We start from the raw sequence: 23,996 nt of genomic DNA, 5'->3' as shown, positions 1-23,996 counted from the left end.
GTATTTGAGACTAAAGTTACCCAAAGATAAACTTAGAGTGAAACTTTACGGAAAAGTACCGTAATATGTAAACCCTCATTGCCGGATAATTACTGGTCTCTCCCTTAAAATATCAAGGTTTATGATATAGAAAGTGGTATCTCAAATTAACAAAGGTTGTTGAACTAAGGTTTACTTACCTGTTTACGGATTAAGCTCGATTTTGTGGATCGGGGAGATAGTTTTGATGTTTACAAAACCTAAACAAGCAAACACGCCAGTCAATTTATACTGATTGTATTTAATATCGTTAACTCTGAGCCGATATTACACAGATCGGGCTGCTTTGTAAGCAAACGTAATAACTTTTTCTATCTATCCTAACGATATCTTTGTGCGGAGGTTTAATAAGATATGATACAGATAATTCAATTTATTTTTCATAGCAAGAAGATAAAAGATATAATGTTTTTTGAAAAATGTGGGTTAGTTACCCACATTTTTAAGAAAAATTATAGGAACTTACTTACGTATGACCAGAGGTATTTAATTTCACATTTAAATCTCTTTCAGGTTATTAAATAAGGTTAAATACATGTCGTTTCAGAGCTCTACTGGTATATGATAAGAAAAAAATATTTAAAAGAAACTTAAGTAAACTGTCTGTATTTTGTCAACAAAGAGCAATAATTAAAAAAAAATCGTACTTAATATCCTTAAAATAAGTATACACTTACGTAAAGGACTTGCTCACTGCGTAATCCGTTCACCGCGTCATGCAAATTGAATCACGTGTCTCATCTACTCGTATGATTGTGCCTTTGCTTCTTGATAGCGGAGGTATACTTATTATTTAATAGAATATTTTTGAATATTCTAACATTTCTAACCTACTTAACATGATAATGATTCGACTCAAACGGCACAACCGCCACACCTATTCCTGCCTCATAAAAGAACCAGAAACCAGAACACAGTATTCTGGTTTGTGGGTGTGGTAAGGGTGATATACTTTTCCGAGGCGTTCCAGCTTAGTCCTCGGGGGTAGCAGCGCATTTGTGGCTGACCTCAGATAAGAATATCTAATCCTATCTGGGATTGATTATAGATGTCCACGGGCGGCAGTAGCCACTTACTATCAGGTGGACTGCATACTTGTTTGCTACTCTTATATTATAGAAATAATTAACATGAGCTTTTAACATCACACAAAAAGCTGATACAGGATCTCGAATTTAGTTCTTTTCAAAAGCTTTAGTCCATTACGCCTTGCGAATTAAATTAAGTTTTCGTTTCTACCTAAATATAGCGACAACAAGGCCCTTGAAATTAGAGCCCTGAAGAATCACTTCTTTTATGCTTTTATAAAATATAGGTACCATAAGATTCTACCACCTTAAATATGAAAAAGGAATAGATTTTATTATAGAGTTCAAAGAGGAGGAAATAAGTTCGTAAGCAGGAGTATGTAACAAGACAAGTTAGAATTTTATATGTAATGGTATTTTCCGCAAAATGTCTGTAAATAACATTTTGTAATATACAAAACATAGATCAAAAAGAAATTATGTAACTTCGGTTGTACCAACAAGTTGAGTTATATTCTTAATTTTATTATTTCTTTACTTTCGTATAATTCCAAATCTATTTGTTTAATTAAAATCGGATGTTGAAATCATGCCAAATACCTAGATGTGTGATAATAAAAACAAAACACTCTTGACTGGTTCGAACAGAAAATGTATCCACGCTGCCGTATTCACCTTTTCATCCACGAATTTATGCTCATGCAATGGGAAGTTCATTGCTCATAGCAGGTAATCCGTCTATTGGTATCCAAATTGAATCACCTCTTTCATCTATTCGGGTTATCGTGTATCGGCTCCTGAAATAGGAACTATAGAATGTATTTCAACGGAGCATTTACGGTAAAAATGTAACTTAATTTCCCTCTTACGTAGCAAATGAGGTTACATCCATACTAAGGGGTTGTACGTCCATGTCGAATCGACTTGACCTGTCATAGTCCTAAACTAAAATTACGATACCGTGGATGTCTTGGACATACGCAAAGTAATAGGGCCTGGATGTAACTATTAAACTGCTCCGGACAAAAATGTTTTTTGCCCCCTCTACAATGACACCGTACAAGTCATAAGTACTGTGGTACCACAGATTATTAAATAGTTACTACGTAACAGATACATCACTCCCATACAAAAGCGAAAATACCTACGCTTTAATAGCCTACAAGATCTTTTTAATAATACCTGCTACGCAGAACGAGAAGACGTACGTACGTACGTACGTACGAGAGTCGTAGCGTGGGTTTATGCAATATATCCTTTCTTAATTTTGCCGCCCCTTGTTTTTGCCGCTCTGGACAGTGGGGCAAAGAATCGGGCACTGCAACAAGGTACACAAACACCCAAACCAATTAGAATTAGATTTCTATTCGAATAGGACCTGGAATCATCTGCGTGGCCAACTGATACTATGGACTTTGCTAACTTTATGTGTGTAGGGATCATAGATATATTAACCTATTGACGTAGGGTAGGGATTTATAATAATAAAAAAAACATTAAGCTGAAGTGAATAATCTGTCTGCGGTTTTAAAGAATCTTTTTACACTTTTATGTAGATAAAAGGTGTACTCTCAATAGTAGAGGATAAAAACGAAGTTTTTTCGGAAACGGTTGGCGATTGCTTTTGGCGAGTAATTCGTCCATCGCGCCGTGCAAATTGAATCACGTCCCTCATCTGCTGCCTTACCTCTCAAAAACAGAGCTTTCTTCATAAAAAGCATTGTGAACGTTTTTACTCACGGCAGCACTTTAAAATAGGATTTAAATGGGATAATCGGTTAGTATGGAAAAGACAAAATAGATATTAACTACAGCTCTACGATATTAGAAATATATAGGTAATATGTTAACTGTTGTTGTATATGTACAATAAATAAAATATCACATAAATAATTTTGTAGGCCAAAACAAAACAAAACTGAAAAAATTTGTTCTTGGGTTGACCCAAAAACATTTTTTTTCAGTTTTTTGTAAGTAGGTAGCTAATAGAATTAGAAATAATGTTAATATAGCTTATGAAAAATATTTGATTTTAAAAATTTAGTAATATCGTTACATGTATCTAGACATATACAAGTGGAAAAAACAATTGGATATTTAAAATAATGGTAGATTAAGAATCTATACAATTCGCAACTGTGCTGAAATATTTTAATAAGATAATAAGAATTATTATTTTATGTTATTAATTAATAATGTTGCACTGAACTGTAACGATTGTGATACAGTTTATCAAATAAATTACCTTCCTACTTTCTGCTCTTATTAACAATCGACACGTAACTCACTGGTTACACAGAAACTACGATAATTAAGCATGAAAATATATGTCGAATATTTTCATTCATCCACAAATACCGATGGAAAAATATGCAGACGCGAAACTTTCGTCAAGCATCGATAGTTGTCGAACAAAGAGGATAAGTTCGACGCGTACCAGATTCGATTTGCGTTCGAATCGCGACCGAACGAGATCTCGCTTTGTTCGTAAACAATGCACAGCAGACAAGATTCCCTATGAAACTTATTTTAAAAATAAATCCTAGATGTTATGGAAAACGTAGTGGGTACCTACTCGTACTTGAAAAGGCATATACACAAAAGTTATAGCGAATTTGGGCATCATATTCTTTCAATAAAAGTAAATATTTTGTGAAGTTTATTTTTAAATCTGTCTAATTTATTTCACTAGTCGTAGAAAAAAAGCAATGAAACTTTAAAACAGTTCACAACTGTATTGAATTATGCAATTCAATATAAATTAATAATATATAATGTACCTAATTATGTTGCACAGACTTGTATTGTCATACAGTTAAACAAATAAATAACCTTCCTACTTTCTGCTCTCATTAACAATCGACACGTAACTCACTTACACAGAAACTACGATAATTAAGCATGAAAATATATCGAATATTTTCATTCATCCACAAATACCGATGGAAAAGTATGCAGACGCGAAACTTTCGTCAAGCATCAATAGTTGTCGAACAAAGAGGATAAGTTCGACGCGTACCAGACTCGATTTGCGTTCGAATCGCGACCGAACGAGATCTCGCTTTGTTCGTAAACAATGCACAGCAGACAAGATTCCCTATGAAACTTATTTTAAAAATAAATCCTAGATGTTATGGAAAACGTAGTGGGTACCTACTCGTACTTCAAGAGGCATATACACAAAAGTTATAGCGAATTTGGGCATCATATTCTTTCAATAAAAGTAAATATTTTGTAAAGTTTATTTAAATCGGTTTAATGTTACCTATATAGATACTCAGAGGCATCCTGGTAATTACACTCTCAGAATCAAAAGAATTAAGTCACAGTGACAGAAGTTAAGTAGATATTTCAACAATTTTTAATATTATGCATTTATGCTTAAGTAAATGATTCATTATTCCTTGAAACATATTTGTAGCGGATAGTAGGTCAGTAAACGAACCAAGAGGTAGAAGAGGTAAAAGAGTTATTTATTTTACACAGCGACAGTTTAACAAGGGTGTTCTCTGCACAGAAAGCAACGGATAACGGTAGGAGTAATTTTACAATACACGAGAAACACTACGCGTGTGCGCGCTCAAAAGATTCGTCGGCCACACTGGGTGCGCGCGCGCTTTTTTCCCGCCCCGCGCCGTCCCTTCGCGCGGGAAAACGGCGTGATGCTACCAACATTACGGGTACTACTTACTCTATTATTTATGAATTATTATATATATATCTATATTTACATCATCTAATATTATACTTATTTTAATGTTATTTATTTATTTACATAAGGTATCTCGCCAGGCGAGCCGTTTGACTGTCGTTAACAATATTTATAGAAGTCTAAGTAAACTTAACGTATTTGACTTAATAAAGTGCAAAATTCAATCAATAACACATCTGGGGGAACAAAATGAGCTGCGCACCTCCGTAGGTATTCTAACTCCCGATTAAAGCTTTTATCGGAGGACTGATTAACTGTCGAGGCCAGGATGGATTTATTGTAAAAGTTGGCCGTTCACTGAGGTTAGTGATTCAAGCGCGCACACTTTACTCGAATAATTGTCTACGTGATCGGAATAAAAGCTTCCTGCCGTCTTTAATAAGATCAGATAAAGAGTTCTTAGGTTTAGCTATAGGTATAGGGAGGTATTTATTAAATTGCATTTTCATGCATTATGTAAGGTTCTACATGTCGTAAGCCATGGGCAATCATAGAAGTAAGATTTTAATCCCAAAGGTTTGTGGTCGCAGTTTGTTACATCACTTAATTTCCGAAGAACTTACTCTCTATAATATTTTTACAGATTGCACTGGGCCCGCGTAGTTTTCCCATCTAACCTTTCTCGTTCGAACAGATGATCCGTGCTCAGCAGTGGGGCAGTATAAGTTCATAAAGACTCGTATCACCTATCGCGCACGACTTTATGTTTACAGCTCAGCATATAATTATATTTACCTCTTTAACTTTTCCCTCCCCGACCCGAGAAATATGAGTAGCTTATTTACTCTCTACGGTATTTATTACATTTCCAGGAATAGCTCTTTTAAGTATACCTATCCGTATAGCCAGGTCACAAGCAATCGATATAAAAGATTAAGTAGAGCAGGAATAATCTGAAACCATTCTTTTTTTTTATAATATAGGAGTAGCAGACGAGCATGCAGTCCACCTGATGGTAAGTGGCTACTGCCGCCCATGGACACCTGTAATCAACCACAGATAGGATTAGATATTCCTACCTAAGGTCGGCCATAGATGCGCCGCTACCCCTGAGGACTAAGCTAGAACGCCTCGGAAAAGTCTGTCTCTCTTACCACACCCTTCAAACCGGAACACAGCAGCGCTTAACACTGCTGTTATTAGGTAGAAATAGGTGTGGCGGTGGTGCCGCCGGAGTCGAACCACAACGGGTTCTGCCACCTTCAAATTTTTCACCAAAAAACCTTTTTTCTGAATCATATTACAAGTTTATTTTTTTAGTTATAAAAATGCCGTGATGTCGTTTGACACAGACTTGAAGTAGTCGTAAGAATCAATATCTCTAGTATTTTCTATCATAAATTTATATAAGATGCTTGAAAGTCAATATTCAAGTAGTAGGTTCTACATATGGCCACAATATTGACAATCTTATTCAGTAAACGACGGCAGGCGGAAACAACCACACAGGATATTACATCTTTCCCTCACAACAAACTTAATGAAATGAAATCAATATAGTGTTTCAGAAAGGATGCATTTGTTAAATATTAATAACGTTAAATTAGGATAAAATGAAATTAATCATAAACTTGGCGTAACTTTATTATTAATTAGATATGTTATATTTTACAATATTTACATTTTAAAAGTTTAAATATTTGTGCATATTCCTATCACATGTAAACACAGCTATGAAACGCATATAACCCCGAAGTTTGCGTAGATCATAAACGACTTATAAATTAAGCAAAGATGGGAACAGTCAGAAGTTGGATGTTTGTGTGAGTGACCTTTAGTATAGTGCCTACTTTTTTTAGGTTTAGGTTAGGTGCTTAGTCTTGTATCTATATCTATCTAAGACATCGTTAAACCTTGTTGAAGATGTTTCGCATCGCCTGCTAAATTAGTTAACATTTATTTGCCCTACTACATGAAAACTCTGTGAAAATTAAGAAACATGATGATATTATAATCACATGACTAGCTGCAACGTATTTTATGTTATATAACAATATTTTTAGTAGATAAATAAAACAAATCAATCTTTTTATCATGCATTCGCTCGATTTGTATATTTATTGTAACGTTAATTAATTAAACGTAATGCAAATGCAATTTGATCGTACGCAATAAATTAATTCAAAGGCTCATGGCAATCGAAGTGAGTCTTCAGTAAAATGAATGTTGCTGTATCAATAGGTCTTAAATAAATAATCAAGAACTGGGGGTGGAAGGGCCTAAGTGTGGGACATTAACAAGGGTCCAGTCCAATTTTCGTCCTGTCCACGTTGATATATTGAGGACCGATGTGGAGCCGTTCCGCACCGCGCTGGCCGACGACACAAGTCATTTATTTTTTCTGTGGATGGCACTCAAACATCGTTTGCAATCGACTCTTAGATTTTATACATCAATCTCTGATTACCTTATAATTATCATTATAAGTAGTACGATGATTAAGTACACGTCAATAGTAAAAAGCATTAATAGAAAAATGAAGCTAACTAAGATTAACATAAATAAAAATTAACAATTATATCTATGCTCCGCTAATATTTAAGGAAACTAAAAATAAAGTTTAAAAGATGCAAATGGCACGCGGATGTACAACCTAGGAACGATACCCTACGCTTTAAAAATTCAGTGTGTACCCAACCGCCACGCTTGCATTTTTCGAGAGTACTAAAGTCTGCTTCGTTTATATTAAAGACCTCTATCTATTCGTTTTATCCGTCGAGAAATATGCTTTCACTCTCGCCGTCTCTTTATCCAACTAAGACCGAGCGACCTATGAGCTACGGAGCCATGAGCGAGCCTCTTTACACGAAATGGTATTCAATGTTTTTTAAAAGACTTTTCAGATGAAAACATAGTAATAGTCTTATTCTTTACTGACGTTTATATTTATAAAATCTGTCATTTTAATCATTAGTAATTTAATTGTCTGTTTTTGTAATTATCGGTACAAGTCATGGCCGTTTAAGAGTTCCGTACCCAAACAGTAGAAACGAAACCCTATTACTAAACCTCCACTGACTCTCCGTCTATCACAGGTCTACATCTACTTCACGAATCGTAACAGGCAGACAGATTAAATTATCATCATAATCTATTACCTCGACCGCCGGTGGGGAACAGTCAGAGTGCGAGTTCGACTCGCACTTGGCCAGTTATTAAAGAGTTATAATTTGTATACGAAATATAACAGTACGAAATTCTAGAAGATATTTTCTTTCTAATTCAAATTTGGTATAGGCTGACAAACTTTTCTGTGCGTGTGGCGGTTTTCGAAAGCTAATTTGTGGTCAGTTTCATAACACATTTTTCATTTTCCCCATTTTCATTTATTTTCAGATTTTTTTAGATTAATTTCATAGATCACATAAATCACAATTTCACATTATATAGTCGTTAATATTTTCTATTTCAACATATTAGGTACGTATATAATTTTGACTATCTAGTAACATTATATTTGCCAGTAGCGCCCCTACCACACGCATAGAAAAGTTACCGCAAGCAAGATGGGACTTCATACACACCGGTCTCTCATATGCCGCGTCTGCATTTGCTATATATATAGGGATTATTCGTGTTTCGAGGGTACCCTCTTTACCCGGCCAAATTCTCAAGGGGGTAAATACCCCCCGGATTTTTTAATTATAAATAAAATATTATTAATAATATCATAATATAATGAGACAAAATTAAAATTATACCAACCGCTGTTTAGCGGGGGTCCGGAACTCAGTCAAATTACCAAGCTGGTCGTCCCCCTTTTGATGGTCGGAGGTAGAAACCAACCCTGGAAGCTCCCGCGGAAGCGGCCGCCCCTCAGGTGGTCGATCGTGAAGAGGCGTGAACCCCTTTAGGCGGGAGTGTGGTCCAGCCTCAGCCCGCTCGTGCATCGAGCGAGCGTAGCGAACCACAAACTCCTCCACGGACGTAGCGACCCGCCCCCGCGATCACTCACAAGGCCAGGTTCTGCTGCACCTGGAGACGCTGACAAATCGATCTAGCGACCAATGCGTACCATGGCGGCGGAGCATAGGTGAGTCGGAAGCGAATGTAGGTCTTGTAGATACCTAGTTTCGTACGTAACGGTAACCTGGATGTAAGCACGAGTCGGAGCATCGCTCGGGCCACTCGGGTCTGGTGGATTGAGTGCTCTACCTGCGGGGTCATACGCAACGAGCGATCGATGCTACATCCTAGAAGTTTGCCGCATTATACTTTATAATATTACATAATTTATCTATGCTTCTGATATTCAATATCGCGAACTCTTAAGGCAGCATGGGCTACCCATGCTGCCTTAAAAGTTTACAATAGGCATTATGCATGTGATTTAGATTTTCTTGTTATTTTTTCCTCGGTACTTTATGGTCCTGAAATTACATCTAAACATTTATTGTTTTATTTATTTGGTATTAAATTGATTAAAACTTTAATAAAAAATCGTAAATTATGCGAGCGAAATTCAAATTTGCAAAACGCATTGCCATTGGTCGAATCATGACGTCACGCAGGTGTTACGATCTTTATCGGTATCGATATTCAGACTGTTTGAGATAAAAATTGGCTTTATTTATATACCTGCAGTGTATTTTATTACCTAGTGCGATTTTACTATATAGTATTATTAGGAATAATCATGATTGAAAGTAGTTTTGTCAAAGCACAATCAGACTATTTACCAAAAATATGCAAAAATGGATAAACAAATTTTTATGGATAGGTCAATTCAAAAATATTTAACTGATCTTAACTTAAATGTTGTTAACATGCATCTATCATTTTGTGTGTTTCAAATTATAATATTTCATTGGTACTTTTGCATTTTTTGGAACAGAAGGAACAGAAACTCTAGGAAAGTGTTTATTTAGCCCTTCCCATGATGTAAATAGCAACGAAACCTGAAAACTTCAAATAATAACTTAATGTGCATATAGTTATCAACACAAAACACGCTCCGTGACGTCGATCAAAGAGCGCAAAAAATTAGCGGCATTCAAACGTGTCAAATTGGCTACTTGACACTTTTTGGGAAACTGTTTTAATGAATTCATATACGTATTATATATGCCTTTCATTGATCATTTTTTCGAAAAAAGGGCTATTTATTAATAAAAAAACATATTTTTATTACGGTAAACGGAACGTTACGCCAACACACATTGAAAATATAGAAATAAACTTCGACGCTACACATACTTCAGGGGAAATCTTGGGAATTATTTAACTTTTATTAGAACAAATGCAAGAATGTCAAATTACAAGGCGTGTGCAGTGACGATGTATACAAGTACGATCGCTAAATATCCTAACAAATTTGCTTATACAAGTTCCTAAACCCAAATCTCATAAACGTTAAAGAACTTGCAGATTCTTATATGTTTAATTCCTCTGTTTGCAAGCAATGACATTTTATACTATTTATGTAAGAGAAGTATTATTGAGAAAAAGGAATAAATTTAGTAACTCTCGAGTGATTCGTCAATTCCAAACCATTGGAACGGGACGTAATCAAAACAAAACAGCAAGTGGAAGTATTCATATATTTAATATAATATATAGATGATAGGAAGAAGATGATAAGAATATAATTATAAGACGTCTATGAGAATTCTATTTTAAGGGCCCATTCTGTAATTAATAGGACACAATTAAAATATTTCATGACTGTGTTATTATTGCTTGTGCATGTGCACTGATTAACTTATATGACTGTATAATTAAAAATACATGATTTGCTAATATTAGTATTTTATTAACCGATTTCTTTGTTTATTTGGTTTATATGGTTCTATTAGTGAGTACACACAGTAGAACTTTTGTATATATTTATCATATGTTACAGTTACAATAATTGCTACAGATCACCTAAGCTAAATTTTTGTGCTGCTTGCGTGTCTGCTTTTCTTCATTACTAAAATTATTTTCCGTAACAAATGGATATATATTTTTATCACTGTCATTTTCAGAATTAAATTGCAATGCAATAATAGGAACTGTATGGTCACTTTTCTTCCTTCATCTTGTTGGGTAGGTTACGCAAGTAAAGACGTACTATTTCCCGTGTACTTTACTTTATGTATTTCAGACTGGTGCCCACTTTCGAAACTTTTGGCTCCTCACTTCTTCTAGGCAGGACAGATTCACATTTTCATTTTCATTGATGTACCTTGTGTTCAGGACAACTTTTACTTTTCATGAAACACAAACTTGCCTTCCTCTTAAACTGCACATACTCTATAACGTCGTCACTATACGATTGTCGGGAAGATCTGTAAATATAAATATAACCAATTAATAACCTTAAAACAGTTCACATAAGAATATAAGTATATTTAAAAAAAATCTTAATAATCACTTGAAGACAACCTTTCTTCTGTCTGAAGTTAGTTAAGAAATGTTTTAATTGTCCGATATGATTAAATGTAAATATAAAGAATGTTTTACTTACGTTGTTTATTTGATATTTCCATAGGTTATCTCACGGAAGTTTTTGTATCCATTTTGATTTATTGCACTGCATATATGGAGATTCTTTAAGCATGTTCACGCTATCAGCTTTAATATAGTATGGCTTCATTTCGGTTCACAACATATTATAAATTCAACCAACTCTAACAGCAAACGATTTAATTATTATTTGTCTTGTTCCAAACAAGTTGTTTGGTTTCGATGTAGTGACGTCACATGACATTTGAGGCAGCACTGTCGCCGTTTTGGGATTTAAAATCCACAGATAAAAAATCGAAAATTTCTTTTTAAAAATTAAAATACTTAGAACGTATTAAAAAATAAACGAAATACTGCATAATTTATGTTTACTTATAAGCTATCATATCCAACATATTTCATATTTTATTGTTATAACTGTCAAGTACCCAATTTTATCGATACTTTAAATATTTTTTTAAAAAATATTTCAAACACTATTAAAATTGTTTATATTTTTTACTATGTTAAAACGATGTGATAAGTGATTTAAAATAATAAAATAAAAATGTGCATATTCCCTATTACAAAATCCAAATCACAGACTATGTAAGGTCGCTGGTCGATAGTATAATATGATGTCTGTGAGGAGTATAGGTGCTCTGTCTGTGGTACGATGACAGAATCCTGAATCAATCTGAATATGTCATAACTTAATCGATATTTAGCTGCGCTTTTCGCTAGATTTTTATGTATATGCGAGCAAATGCATTTAATAAAATTATCAAACGTAGAACGTGTTGATTATGATACATAATCGTATTACAAGTGTTTAATAAGTACTTTAACTTTATAATGGATGCTTTAAATTGTGTTATGGAAAATAACAAAAGAATGCAAGAAACTACCCCGTGCCTCGTATCAGTGCATCCACTGCCAGAAGAATTCAGGCATCTTCAAAGAATTGTGATTAATTTAGATGAGGTAAGTGGAACGATTAATACTAAACAAAAGCAATATGATTTTGATTATTAGCGGTATTTTAAATCCTGAGTGTATTTTATTGTAATTACATACTGTAAGATGTATTCAGAGATGATGTTAAAGAAACCTGCTATGATCTTCACGTCTTGGTTACGTCACGTCGATACTACATTTATGCCGTCCAAATTATGTGTTGTCCCCATGTTGGATGAAATATATGATGACTTTTTTTAATATTATTAAATTAGAATGTAGTCCACCAGATAGTTAATGGATGCTGGCACCAATAAACATCTAAAATCAATCCTAGATAATATATTAAAGTCCTCGGTGAGGTCGGCCACCATTGATGTGATCTTCGCACATCAACTAACAAAATGCGATAAATCTCAATTATATGTATAGAAAACCTGAATACGTATAAAATAATTTACAGGTTACAATTGGACGTGCAAGAACAAATACAATTCTCATATTATACTTATCTATATCACGACAACACTGTGCCATTCGGAAAATTCAAAATGAATGGTTTATTGAAGATCAAAGTACTTACGGTATAGAAATTAATACTGTCAGATTGGGAAGAGGAAACCAGCAGAAGCTTAAAAATGGAGATGTGTTACTGTTTGAGCCATCAAGAGCATTTATCTACACATATTATGAAGAATTTTATGGTTCACCTGCATGTAAGCGTTTAAAACTTGAAAACAGTACGAACAACGACTTCATTAACAATATGAAATCAAGGTTTGAAGAATCCCAAACTAATGCAATGGGACACATTGCTGATAAAATTTATACTATACAACAAAGACATGCAGCTACTTTACAATATAGAGATCTCGTACAAAAAGTGTATGATTATAAAACAAGAGATATAGAAAATCACTTTGCTTTGCTAATCCAAAGATTAAATGGAGAAGAACAAGTGGTTCAAAGAAAGAAGATCGAAATTGAAGAAGAGAGGGATTCTCAGCTTGCAATTGTGCAACAGGATTTGGAGGACACCTTGAATGATCTTATGGTAAGATCCAACTTTAATTAATTTACTGATATATTTTATACCACTTTTTGCCCGCTGCTTCGCTAAAGACTTTGCTAAAGATCATCACTTGATCAAATGCATAGTTTACGATTCAATCCTTACTAATTCGATTAAAATAATCGATTTTTTTGGTCCAAAAAATCTATTCTCTGATAAATCGATCTTAGATCGCCATCCCTAATTCCCGTGGGATTTCCGGGATAAAAACTAAACTATCCTATGTTCTCGGGTCTCAGACTATCTATGTAGAAAATTTCATTAAAATCGGTTCAGTGGTTTAGGCCTGAAGAAGAAACAGACAGACAGACAGGCTTACTTTCGGATTTATGATATTAGTAAGGATAAGGATGTTGTAAAATAAACACATCTATATTTAACACTATCTATTATATGAGCTATACTCGTATACAGATAAGTTTATCATTACAAGATACAAACATATTTTTAAATCTCCTATAGGATCGTATCCGTCAACTATCAGTCGCTGAATTTGATCTGCATGAAGAAAACAAACTATTAAAAGAAAGGCTTCTCAAAGAGCGAGAAGAATTCCTTCTTGAATTAAGCAGAGAGAATTATGTAAAGGAAGAGTTTATGCACAATTTGGAAGCTAAAATCAGGGAGCAGGATGAAATACGACTGAGGGAAAAACATGAGTTAGAGATGCAGCTAAAATTTGAAATGCAACACGTTACAATTATGAAAGAAAATGTAAGAGCGTGAGAATTTATTATTTATTTATTTACAACTATTCTTCAATGTTGTTATTTAGTTTTAGGTAATTATTATTGAAATTAAGCTTTAATTATTGTTTCCTTTAATCGAGGTTGGTTGTATGTCTGAGGACTGCAGTGACTGATGTTAATTGTGTCTTTTTGTCCTAAAGATCAATGAAGATCTAAAAATATTACATCTCAGTTGGCATAACTATGTTGAGTTACCTATAGTTAGTGATATGTTTGCAAAATTTAAAAAAAGTGAACATTTGTCGCATAATACTAACTCTACCTAAATTTCATCACCAATATTACTTTTAGGAGCTAAAAGAATTAGCTGAACAAAAAATACGTAGAGAAGAAGAATTACTCCAGGAACTTAGCTATGTTAAGCAAAATCTGGAAGGACAAGTTGAACAAATGGAAATTCAGAGATGTCAGACTGAGGAGCGACTGATCTACCAAATGAAGGAAATGACAAGGACTAATGAAGAGGACAAAGAGAAAATAAGACAACTAGTAATTATAATCATAACTCTTAACATTTAATTTCACATTTAACACCGTCACCGGTCACCGGTTATATATATAACAAATTGTATAAGAGACCTTATTGTGCTTGAATTGCACAACTTAATTACTAATAACTAGTCTAGTGAATTAAAGCCATGTACATATAAAAGAGACTGTCCTGAAAAATTAAAACCATTGTAAATTTTAATTATATTTCAATCTCAAAATATATATGATACATATCAAAATACTATTAATGTTATCTGTATACTCTTTATGTAATCATTAATAAGCACACCATGTTGTAGATTCTAGAGAGACAGAATATTGAAAATAAGTTGTGTGAAGTACAAAGAAAATATGACATGGAGTTGAGCAAACTAAAGGTAAGAAAAACAGATTTACATTTCATTTTAGTTCATACATGGATTGTTTACGATAATAATTATCATTTTAATACATTATAGAGTCAGGTGAATCAAAAGGAGGTGGAGTTAACAGTTCAGGCAGCTGAAAGACTTGAGCTAGAGAAAGAACAGTCAAGTGAAATGATCAAGTCTTTACAAGCGCAATTGAAAAGCGTTAGTACATATTTATCTTGTCAATTTTCAATAAGACTGTGTTTCTCAATTTCGATCATATTTTTTTAAATTATGTTACAGTTCAATAGAATATTTGTGGAGTGTTTTTGTTAATATTTAATAATAATCAAGAGTATCCAGGATCCCTTATGAATATAAAAAAGATGATGATGTATTTTACTTATTGTCTACTATTACTTTTAGTATAATAATTCAATTGTGTACTGTAAATATACACTTCATGCTTATTATTTAATTACTGTTAAATTAATGTCTTTAATGATTTATCAACCCATAAATCTTCTATTTATTATTTATTTATATTAATTGCACATATATTTATTTATCATATTATTTATAGGTTAAAAATCAACTTGAGTCTGTTGAAAACGAAAAGAAACAGTTACTTTCAAATAAAACTAATAAAGACGCCAGCCCTGCTAAGATGAGTGCATTGGCAGAAGTTGGAGAACTAATGGAGAATGAATTGCAATGTAGTATTTGCTCTGAACTGTTTGTTGACGCCACAACTTTGAATTGTTCTCATACCTTCTGCAAGACCTGTATCACATTGTGGACAAAGAAAAAGAAGGAGTGTCCAATATGCAGGCAAGTATTTAAATTTTATTTATTTTTTATATTTGAACTTGACGATAAAGCAGACGTGCTACCTGATGGAAAGTAGTTAACGTCGCCTATGGACATTTGCAACACCCGAGGAGTAGCCAATGCATCGCCGGCTTTGAAGGAGAGCTCTTTTTGCACCTTTTTAGAAGAGACCCATGTCATAGCGCTCCGGGAATACCTCGGGAGGAAGCTCATTCCACATCTTACACGTCCGTGGCAAGAACGTCCGTACAATTATGTGATCTATTCTACAGGAGATGTAAACTCCACATTTTTCCTACATGAAAGTCATAAAAATGGAATTTTATTGACAGATGTCATAGATAAAGTATGTTTTATTTTTTTTTCAGGGCTAAAATTATTTCAGAATGCAAGAGTTTAGTGTTGGACTCTTTCATTGATAAAATGGTGCAAAATTTATCAGAAGAGGTGAAGCAAAGGCGGGCCGAGTTGGTAAAGGCCAGACAAGGTTTGTCTTTGTAAATGTGTGATTTTATAAATATTTTTCCCTTAGTAATATTATTGTAGTTAACTAAACATTTTAACGAATTTATTTCAAGAGTATATTCTATTGCACAAATCCAATAAGAACACTTTTTTTAATAAGTACAATATTGTTTTTGTCAAAAATTCGGAAATAAATATGCGTATAAAAACAAATATAAAGTACGAAAGCCTTCCTAAATTTTTGTTTATTTCCACTACTTTTCTTTTGTATTATCGATATAAAAAGTAACATTGCTATACATATTATGTAGGTACTTCCCGCAAAATCTACTATCCTATGTAAATCATTTCAGTGGTTTCGAAACTATCCCGTAAGAGAGACACTTATATGATTGTTTTAAACTGTGGAAGGAAAATTTACTTTTTTTGTCTTTACGAACCTTTCATCTTTCTAATATTCATTTATTTTCACAGTACATTATGAATTATGCCAGACGAAAGTAGTTATTAAAGTGTAAAAAATGTTTTTACCACAATGTTTGGATGAAAATGACATTTTTTTTATTTTGTCTTTATGTCTGTCTTGCATCATTAATTCATACGTTTACATTACAATATTTCTGGCTTTATATTTAACTATGTACCAATATTATTTATTATATTTAACTTTTTCATTCCAGTAACAAATTCATTTCCCTTACCTAACTAACCAGCCAATCAATACAATACTCCCCAAAAAATAACTTTAATTAATTATTCAGCATTCATCACGAATGGTATAGTCCGCGTAAAACTGCTAGACCGCTCTGAATATAGAAATGAATCGCGTTACCATAGCAAATTGTATGACTACACCTGCTCGCAACAACTTCAGAGTGTACTAGCAGTTTGGCGCGGACTATACTAACGACACACATCAAAAAAGTCTAAGTCACGAACAACAGAAACTCGTGATTTTTCTTAATTTATGATTGTTTATTTGACCCTGCTTAAAATGTCTAAAACAACACTCAAAATGTGTATCTTTTTTAACAGAACTGATAAATAAGACAAATAAATTGTAGCTTCAGTTTATGGACCAGCATCATTTGACCGTGACATGGATATAAAGAGCCTGCGGCTGTAGGAGAGCATAGATAATTTTATTTGTTGACTGGAAACCTTTTTTCCATAAATCTTAAAAAGCCGTGTATACGCGCCTTATATTAAAATTTATTTGTGAAACAAAATGCGACACATTTATTTTCTTGTAAAATTAATTAATCCGAATGTCTATTAGATAACATACAATAAAGCGAAACAGTCTTAAATATTTTACATTACAAAGCATGATTTTTAATCAATTAACATGCTTTGTAAGAGCAAATATTTACTTCATACATAAAACTTTTGAAAAGTTTTAATTATTTGGTGCTTAGAGTTTTTTGATATGTGAACTAATACATATCTCAGAAGGGAACTGTGAAATATCTATATTTTTGTTGTAATCCTTATTTTAAAACTATATGCTTCTATTACCGCTTCGCGGGCGGTACGCTTATATTATCGTACTTCCCATATTAACATCCTTCATCCCATGCTTTATAAATATTACGATTTAACCGACGTCGCCTCGTAGGAGCGAGGCCCATGTGTCTTATTTGGACAAAATATTTCAAAATAATAATTTGCACAGTATGTACCAAATACATTGAGGGTATGGTTGATTGGAAACAATGGTGTAATACTGATTAATTATAGATGTTCGTACCTCTTAAAAACAGCTTTTAAGTGGCGCAATTACTTTTTGTTTGATTAAACTGTTTTATTTTTTATTTTTTGTGGTATAAACATTATGTAGTATAGAAATCACTGAAGTTAAGATATTTATAGTGATTTACATATAGTCTCATATAGTCTCATTACATATAGTCTCAGGTCTTTACAGATTGTAAATTAAAGTAAATCAAAAGGCAAGGTTCCTCTACTGTTTCCTACCGACATTATTTGTAGTAGACTTTCGTAGCAATGCGCCATACGCCGCGGGTATGATGAATATTACTCGCGTATGATGAATATTACTCGCGTATGATGAATATTACTCGATTGTCTACTACCTACTAAGATACTTATTTTAATAGCTCAATTAGCGAAGATGACGAGATCCACCCCGAAGACCCATGTCGTATCGAGACCTCGTAATCGTTCGAGACATCGACGTAAGTTTAAAACACCAAGTAAAATTGTACTAACCGGCTGGGCTAAGGTGTTGTTTACTGTTCGTATTTTAATTAACTAACATTTTAATAACGTATTTAGCGCTATAAAATAAGTAGTACAGTACACTAGTAAGTAATAACTACTAAGATAACCTTACTTGTCGTCAGTCTGAAAGTTGGTATGCCCTCTAATCCGTATTTAATAATTCAAAATAGCATGTACAAGATAGCAAAGGGACATTCATGGATTCAAACGAATGTCTCTTAGGGGTCGCCGGATTTGTCTTCGAATCATATTCATTGTATAATAGCTCATTTGTTGTGTTAGTGACAATACGTAGGTAAGTCATATACAAGCATTTAAGTACTGTTATGTTACCAAAGTAGTGTGGCAGAGCTTTGGTACAGCCATAGATTACTAGTCTATGGGTGCAGCCCATACTACCTTTAAAGGTTTATATGAACACGAGCTTTTGCCCGCGGCTTCGCACGCGTTACGAAGTAATATTTTTATCCCCTATTTTATCCCCTTGGGGATAGAATTGATCAAAATCTTTTCTTAGCGGATGCCTACGTCATAACATCTACCTGCATGCCAAATTTCAGCCCGATCTGTCCAGTGGTTTGGGCTGTATATTGTTTTTATGTTTCACATCGTTTGTGAAAAATTGTATGAAATATAAGGTTCAAGTTCAAGGTTCGCCCCGGCTATGGAATCCTTCGCTGCGCGTGGTCCGATATATCCTTGCCCGCTTTTTATTTGTAACAACCCATTTTATTTTAATTCTATCTTTTCTTTTTCTTAGGAGTTCCTACTTCCGCCGCGAGAGAAATTCCTACAGTGGACTTAACAGGCGTACCTTCGAATAGCCATTCTGAATATCCGCCCTTAGACCCGCCACTAGGTGCGAATATTTGGGGACTAAATGGAGGAATACAGTAATAATGGATACTACAGGTTATAACTAGTGAATTAAAATAACATCCAAAACTAAAAACAACGTAATGACATCATTAGGAATAAGCGTTCCGCCCGTGGCTTCCTTACTAAAACTTTCGTAATTTAGACTCATTCATTTTTTAATCATTTAATTTAATTCTTATCTTCCTTCTTCTCTAGGTTTCCATTATTAAAATAGTGTTAACAATATTAAAATGATATACGCACACCATAATACAAACACTCTGAAAATATATATTAAAATTTTCGCATTTATGATATATTTCAAAACGATGCATCTATTATATTAATGAGGTCCTTAATTGTACTCAATATTATTAACTTGTCTGTTCCAATTTGATTTGTATTACATATTACGCAAATAACATCGTAATAAGACGCTCCCTCACCGAAACACTACTCTGTAATGTACGAAACCAAAATTCTATTTGGAGATTTACATTACAACACAGTTGTATCACGGATTCCCTCCCATTCCTGCAATGTTAGAAATGGTATGATTACAAATTTCGCAGTGTAATGCTCGGCTCTCCTCACTAATGTTATGCTCGAATGTTGACTATTACATTACATACAGGCAAATGTTTCTAGTGAAGGAGCTCTAAAGAAATAACGATTGAGTAAGCTTTATTTCTCAAATAGAGCAAATACAAGGGAGCTGATGTAGTTATTATATATGATACGCCGTTGTAATATAAAGTATTATGCGGAAATAGAAATAAAGATGTGTTTGTCTAATTAAAAAAAAATAGAAGAGTGAAATTATAAAAGGCCCCACTGTAAGTTCGGTGTTAGACTATTCATTAAAGTTAAACTGTTTTCATTTGACCTTTTCAATGCTGTATTTATTTCAATTAAAAGACATGATGACATTTTCACATTGGTCTTAACTCTTAGAGCTGTTCAGCTATATAACGTGTGAAATATATAATATAACAAATTTAGCGACGCGCTATGTTCTTTTTGATAAAGAGTTAAGTTTTGGACGTGATATAACTATCGCAAAAATCTTTACGTTTCAAAATCTAAATAGACTATATAGTCTAGCTATATACCTAGCTGTGCGTTTATTTTGTTAGATCTGACGTCATACTTTTTACTGTTCTTTTTCATACTAATTCTTCTTATTTGACAGGTGCGCCTAAAGGTCGTGGTCGACAGCGGAAACGAGAGTAAATAACCACTGCATGTACTTTCAAGAAACGTACTTCGATTATTGTTTGAAATATTATATACTTAACGATCTAAGTATGCTTACCAATAATGCCGAATGGTTGCATTTGAATATTGTAACTTGTCTAAAAAGAGTAGGTACATTCGTATCAAGTAGCACTTAGTAAGTAGATGACTCTGTGGTATATGTATTTTGTTTTAGTAAGTACTCGTTGTTACTGTCTACCAATATGATTGTCGTTTATAAGTATTAGTACGTTAAGCAAATTGCGTTCTTCTGGTCTCTATCAAAATTTCATTGTGTTATTATACTTATTAATCTTTTCAAGAAACCCATAATAAATACGAATGTAAGTAACCTAAGTGAGTAGTTGCACAGCTACACGTAAGATCTATCTTTTCACATTAAACATCTCATTTTTATATATTCATTGTATCTAACGTAGTGATTGATTTGAAACAATTGCCTCTAATATTAGGCACTTTAGATTAACACGATCTATGGACAAGAAAATAAACACGTAAAAAGTATATTATATTTGTGTATTGCACACTTGTATGTTGGTCGATATTATAGGTATTATGTACTTTTACTATAATAATAAACTTTCTATTTTTATTGATTACTTTAAAGCTTGTGAATAGCTACCACTGAATAGTTTCTCGCCTGACGAACAGAAGAGCAGTGTTCTGTTTTGTCTTGCATATCTATTGTAAAGTAGTATTTTATGTCTATTATTATCCCAATACAATTACCATCCCGTACCTCTAAATAAACATACCGTAGCATGTATAAATTTTATCATATACTAATACTAATGTTTTATCATATACTAAATAATACCAAAGCACGTCAAATGCATTTAAAGTTTCATCACGTTAAATAGTTTTGATGTTTAGGTAATTAGGTCGATGTTCGTACTAGATTGATGTTAATCATATATGTATGTATTCTTTCAGATTATGCGCAGACCCCATGAATCTAACCATATTAAAAACTTAGATTTTTTTGTTTTAACCCAAGAGAAACTATTCCTTTCAAATGTTGAAGTATTAGTAAATAAATTCTCAGGTAACATGGAAAGTAGGACTTTTGGAGAATCATGTCTACTCGTAAAATGTTTATTCTATCGTTAAATGAGCATTGTTATTAGTATGTACTCACGTATTCGTTCTAGTGTCGGTAGAATATTTTCTAATGTCTTTTAATAAATGTTATCTATGATAAGATTTTAATTTCTTTATATGTGTATAACTATTTATAATCATGAAATCATACATTGAATATAATGAAGAATAGATTATTTAAACGGAATTTCATTTTTTAATCATTTAAATGCCATCTGTGTAGGTATAAGTAAGTAGGTACTCTGGCGGACTAAGGGGGCCCTGCGCCCCCAATCCTAGGCGGCCCCCAAATACAGTTGCAAAAAAATCATCGTAATATAACGTAATTTCGGCGTATTAACACATTTTTTAATTTTGTCAAATCAAATCAACTTTTTACACTGGGGGCCTCCATTCAATTTTCCGCCCAGGGCATCCGACGACCATAGTCTGCCACTGAGTACGTATATAGTATGTAAAATAAATAAACATTTAAGTCTGTGTAACAATGTATGTCCTCAAATATCGAAGAATACTCTAGGATGTTGATTAGGTAGTAAAAGATAAGATGCAGTGTCTACCGTGGTAACACATAAATTGTTTACTCTAAAAAAACTAAGGTGGAAATTTTCGATCAGCACAAAATACACCAGCTAACACAAATCTGCAATCGTTTAGATCTACTACCCCATTCTTAATTGTGAGTGTCTTATCCATAGAGGAAATACCCTAATCCACCATTAAAAGTTATTTATTCATTAAAATGTGAATTGAAAATATCTTCATTTTTGAATTTGAATATTACTGAAATATAGATTTTATAATTATGCTGACTTTTTATTAATTAACCATTTTTCGTTTAAAATTATTTTAATGTTGTATATTAAAATAGGGTAGGTATGTAGATGTTACGAAGTTTTATTTCTTATAAGATTTAATTAATATATGCGCATGCCTCCATAAAAGTACACATTATATGAGCAAGCTCTCATTTTAGTCATGAAGGCAATCTGTCACCTGAATATCATTATACATAAGACATATATATAGTAGAGGCTTGTAATAAATACCCTTTTGAACAACATAATCAATTTAAACTTTAATAAAGAAATTTGGATCAATATATCATATAATATACAGCAAAAAATGAATTTTGAAGTGCATTTGCTAAAAGATATATTAAATGAAACATCTTGTGCAATGAAAACATTGTCAAATCAAATGATATTATATGTCTCGTATTATCATTTTATTAAGCATACAGATACAAGGCTTTGTTTGACTAACCGAAATGTAAGCAGTAAGTCTTATATGTACTTATCAATCTTGTAATATCTGAATTCACATGTTCATCATCTTTTTTTGTTGTTCTAGAAAACTACATTATAATTTCAAAGTAAAATAGACATTGGCTACATTAATACCATTTGATTTGACCATTGTTTATACTATAGTAGGAACAGTCATAACAGACTAGTAACATTTACTCTTGTTACATGCTGGTACATCCAATATCTAATAAGCTTTCAAAAGATTACATTAACGATATATTTTCACAATCAAAAAGGAGATGTTTCAAAATGTATGGGCTCCCGGCCACCTTTTGTACACTATACTAAAAATTAAGAAAACTTGCAAAGAACAATTCGTAGGGGTTCATTTTCTTCAAATCATGTTCATTTAATTGTTAAAAAACAATAATTTACACTTAAACTTGCAACACAACAGTGGAAAAACATCATGGCGGTAGTGATTACCGTAATAATGTCATCTGTCATTCTATTTTAACTTACTATATACATTATATACTTTTTAATATTTTTTTACGCGAATGGGCGTAGATATATAAATATTGTATTGTATGTATTAAGAAACAATGCCTATATTTGATAAACATTAATTATATATTTACTTTCATAAATCTTGACTTAAAACAAACATACCAAAATATGTACTTCTATACCAATTTATTTTAGTTAAAACATTTAAGTGTGTAAATAAAACAACTTAAGTAGACATTTGATCATATTTTACTTATTCTTCAATTAGATACATTATTTATTCATTTTAAATATCTTCCCTTATCAATATTTTCATCCAATCATGTAGCAGGTTCTGTAATATCCTGTGACGAGCTCAGCCCAAACATCAAACAATGGCCATAATGTGAGCGCAACTACCTACGAGTACGGTTCGTTGCCCAGCGATGCAGTTGCAATAATAACTGATTATTTTGTCATTCCAAGAATGTCCTTGTCTTGCTAATGTAATTATCTAAAAAAAGAGAAATGTAAAAAGATTAGCTTCTCTAGTTTAAAATTATTAACGATTATTTCACGATTAATACAACTAACTGATGTATATTTTACCTGATGATATTGAATTCTTGTCAACACAATCCACAGCGATCGCACGAAAATCACAAGAGTCCATAAA

At 33.0% G+C, this 23,996-nt stretch overlaps 1 protein-coding gene across 3 annotated transcripts; it reads left to right on the top strand.

The window, feature by feature from the left end:
* Nucleotides 1–11,889: 11,889 nt before the first annotated feature.
* LOC140749960 (uncharacterized) lies at nucleotides 11,890–22,387 on the top strand. Of its 3 annotated transcripts, XM_073083229.1 has the most exons (11): nucleotides 11,891–12,189; nucleotides 12,626–13,216; nucleotides 13,697–13,948; nucleotides 14,275–14,472; nucleotides 14,775–14,852; nucleotides 14,934–15,047; nucleotides 15,409–15,656; nucleotides 16,025–16,143; nucleotides 18,242–18,319; nucleotides 19,126–19,277; nucleotides 20,416–22,387. In XM_073083229.1, exons 1-10 carry the CDS (start codon nucleotides 12,061–12,063, stop codon nucleotides 19,260–19,262), a joined length of 1,944 nt encoding a protein of 647 aa, XP_072939330.1. In that variant the 5' UTR covers nucleotides 11,891–12,060; the 3' UTR covers nucleotides 19,263–19,277; nucleotides 20,416–22,387. The 3 variants fall into 3 exon arrangements, with proteins under 3 accessions (XP_072939331.1, XP_072939332.1, XP_072939330.1); XM_073083230.1 differs by lacking the exon at nucleotides 18,242–18,319 and having other exon boundaries at nucleotides 11,890–12,189; XM_073083231.1 differs by lacking the exons at nucleotides 18,242–18,319; nucleotides 19,126–19,277 and having other exon boundaries at nucleotides 11,890–12,189.
* Nucleotides 22,388–23,996: the final 1,609 nt, after the last annotated feature.

The sequence above is a fragment of the Epargyreus clarus genome, unplaced genomic scaffold, assembly GCF_041222505.1.
Source record: "Epargyreus clarus isolate Ecla_fem2 unplaced genomic scaffold, WU_Ecla_fem_2.2 ptg000018l, whole genome shotgun sequence".
Lineage (NCBI taxonomy): Eukaryota > Metazoa > Arthropoda > Insecta > Lepidoptera > Hesperiidae > Epargyreus > Epargyreus clarus.
This window is presented reverse-complemented; position numbering and strand designations above follow the sequence as displayed.